The sequence below is a fragment of the Microtus oregoni genome, unplaced genomic scaffold (genome assembly GCF_018167655.1).
Source record: "Microtus oregoni isolate MIOR12 unplaced genomic scaffold, Mior012 000056F_ref0000123, whole genome shotgun sequence".
In the NCBI taxonomy this organism is placed as follows: domain Eukaryota; kingdom Metazoa; phylum Chordata; class Mammalia; order Rodentia; family Cricetidae; genus Microtus; species Microtus oregoni.
Window position 1 is genome coordinate 34,981 of NW_024543832.1, and position 3,314 is coordinate 38,294.

The following is a 3,314-nucleotide window of genomic DNA, read 5'->3' on the forward strand; positions in this document are numbered from 1 at the left end:
AGGAGGTCCATGTGTTATGGAACAGGTAGGAAGTTCCGCAGAGCAGGGAGATGAAGGGTGGGAGCTGAATGCCTAGCTAACAGCAATCACAGCGTCAGAGAGTTAGGCAATGGTTAGAGCCCAACCCCGGTGAAGGCCTGCCTGTCGTGAGCACACTGGTCTGCAAGTCTCTACCTGGTACCAGTCACGGCTCAACAGCCTACTTAGCTGGGCGGTTGACTCGGACTGCTGAGCACAGCAGCTTCTCCCAGAGATAAGGACTGACCGTTCTTCTTTGATTGTACCTCCAGGGATCAGGGAAGCGACCTGGGTGTGGCCTGGCCTGCATTCCTTGTCTTGACCTGACCTCTAGTCTCCAACCTCAAGTTGGTGGGTCCTCAAGTTTAGATTCTGTTGTCCCTGTGGCAGGAAGGGCTTTCCTGGATGGGAGTCTCCTCTTCTGAATTCCCCTGGTGAAATTGTGGCCGCAGTCCAGTCGCCTGGCAAAGGTCAGGCTATTTATTTGCCTATAACCAGGTGGACCTCCTGGTGTCTGCATGGGTTAGATCTGGGAAAGTCTGGGCTGGGAGGGGCTGGGCTACAAGGCTGAGACACTCTCAATGCCCTCAACTTTCTTTCTGGGAGACGGCAGGTTCAAAATAGGTGCAGAACCCTTGAATGATAATTTGCATCTGTTTGCATTTTATTTTACTTTTATTTATTTTTGTCTGTGTGTTTTAAAACAGGGTCTCACCCTAGAGACCAGATTGGTCTCACCAGTCAGTCCTAGTAGGAAAGGACAATCGCACCTCACCAGGCTTTATCTGAACTTCAGAAGTTTCCTGTGCCCTCCGGGGCTCCTGCAAGCTCTCGCTGGTGCAAGGCTCAAGGTGGTCCTGATAGGGCGCTTCATCAATTGAGGGAAGGACCTAAGGTTCCTTGCTCAGCACTGCACACTTGCCCTGCCCCAGGCAGGGGGCGGGGCCTGGGCCCGCGGGAGCTGCCTGGCTCCACAGAGGGTCCCCAGAAGACTCGGCGCCCCTGCATGGCACTTGGCCAGTTTGTCCTGCCAGAGGCGAGCATGGACCAGATGACCATTCTTGGCCAGTTGATTAGGATCAGAGATCCCAGGGGTCCAAGTCCGGGACTCAGGGGGCGGGGCGGGGCGGGGGCGGGGCCTTAAAGGGCAGGGCCGTGGGGTCCCTGAAAAGCGCGGACCAGGCGGACGCCACCCAGTCCAGAGCTTACTACCTACTTCCTTCTAGTTGCAGCCACTTGTGTAGGACTCAGCTCCGCCATGCCGAAGTGTCCCAAGTGCGACAAGGAGGTGTATTTCGGTGAGCGTGCTTGGGTGTCCCAGCCTTTCTCTACATGCCCGCGGGCGCAGTGCAGGCGGTACGCGGAAGCGTAGCCTGGAGGCGGGTAGTTCTGGGGTTGTGCAGGTGGGCGGCAGTGCCGCCTAGAGTTCTGGGAATCGCCTTGGATCGAACCCAGGAACCTTGCCTGCGGCGTGAGGGTGGGACAACTTGGTATCAAACGGAACCGATATCTATGCCCACTTGTCTTATGCTTTTGGGTCGGTTTTCTAGCCTCCTTGCCTCTGGGTCTCCAGATCTCCATGACTCCCATGCTTTTGGGTCTCCCCTTCTCTGTGATCCTCGCCTCTGGATCCCGCTGGTCTGTCTCTCCCGCCTTCTCTCTGCGTGTCCTGGGCGGGGTCCCCGCGGGAAAGGAAGGAACGCGGGACAGGGGCGGCCCCTCCCAACCCTAAGTAGAAACAGACACGGAAAACCACGTCCGGGAGTGCAATCTCTGGGGTGCTGGTTTTCTTGCTCTTCGCGCACCCCAGGGCTCCCACAAGAGGGTGTTTAAGTCAAGTCCCCTTGTCCCTGTTGTAGAGAAGGGCGTGCCCAGGTTCATTTATGCAGCCACCAGCGCGGAGGTCAGAGGACTTAACCCATTCGCGACCTAGCCTTAGACTCTCTAGACCTGCTCCCCAAATCCATCCCGCCGCCGTGTCCCTCAAGTCTGTAGGGCTCCGCTCCAGCCCTACAAGCCCTCAGGGGGTCACATCCCTGTGGTAGCTCTTGAAAATGTCCCACCAATGAACTGAGGTGGTGTGGCCCACACCTTTGATCCCAGCACTTGGGAGGCAGAGGCAGGAAGAGCTCTGTGAATTCAAGACTAGCCTGGTCTACAAAGCAAGTTCCAGGACAGCCAGGGCTGTTACACAGAGAAACCCTGTCTCAAAATACCAGACAGAGAGAGAGAGAGAGAGACAGAGACAGAGAGAGAGAGAGAGAGAGAGAGAGAGAGAGAGAGAGAGAGAAAGAAAATATCCCTCCCGTAGGAGGACCCTTCTGGCTTGTGCTATAGGAGGTGCCCCTCTATGGAGCTCAGGGCAGTCTAAGGACCCAGGGTGGGGTACCTACCACATTGAGGGAATGAAGCGCGTATGTGTTGTGCAGCCGAAGGGACCCCAGGGTCTCAGTGGGTTTGTGCTCTTGCAGCTGAGCGAGTAACATCACTAGGCAAGGACTGGCATCGCCCCTGCCTGAAGTGTGAGAAATGTGGAAAGACATTGACCTCTGGGAGCCATGCCGAGGTAAGGGACTGCTAGGGGGGAGAGGGAGGAACGAAGGGGGGCTGTAGGAGCTGGGGTGGTGAAGGCATCCCCTCATGTTCTTCTCCTTACAGCATGAAGGCAAGCCCTACTGCAACCATCCCTGCTACTCAGCCATGTTTGGGCCCAAAGGTATGTTGCTGGGCCTCTTCCCTAACAGGCCTCTCACCTCAACTGACCCCCTTCCCCAACCTATTGATCTCGTTTTCTGTTTTTTTTTGTTTTGTTTTCAGGCTTTGGGAGAGGTGGAGCCGAGAGCCACACTTTCAAGTAGATCCAGGTACAGCCCCATCTCCAATCCCACCCAGTCCGCCTGTCTACAGGATGAGGTCAGCCCTGGTGGAGTAACGAAACTTGGACATGCACTCACGTTTGTCTCTGTCTCTCCTTACAGGTTGTGGAAACCCTCCCTACCTGCCCAGGCACATGCCAGGCCTTAACCTTGGACAGCGGGGGCTCTCAGTAGCCCTTCATGCCCTTAATAAACCTGATCTTTTGGAAGACCCGTGTGTTTGTCTACCAGTGTGTGCTGGAGGGAAGCTGTGGGGAGCCTCAGCCCCAGGCCGAATGCAGGACACTGATTTTTCCTGCTGTTGTAGACATTGCTGCCCACTACCCTCTGGGGGAGTGCCACTTCGGGGCAGGACTTCAGAATCCATAAAGTTCCTTAGTGGTTCTGGCCTGGGGTGAGGCCCTGGCCAACAGGGTCAGC

The 3,314-nt window shown here is 56.2% G+C and overlaps 1 protein-coding gene across 1 annotated transcript; it reads left to right on the top strand.

Annotated features, from left to right (window-relative positions):
- Window positions 1-1,164: 1,164 nt before the first annotated feature.
- On the top strand, window positions 1,165-3,103 carry Crip1 (cysteine rich protein 1). The gene is made up of 5 exons (XM_041639069.1): window positions 1,165-1,316; window positions 2,490-2,584; window positions 2,677-2,734; window positions 2,836-2,882; window positions 2,997-3,103. The coding sequence occupies exons 1-4, from the start codon at window positions 1,277-1,279 to the stop codon at window positions 2,874-2,876; spliced, it is 234 nt and encodes a 77-aa protein (XP_041495003.1). The 5' UTR covers window positions 1,165-1,276; the 3' UTR covers window positions 2,877-2,882; window positions 2,997-3,103.
- Window positions 3,104-3,314: the final 211 nt, after the last annotated feature.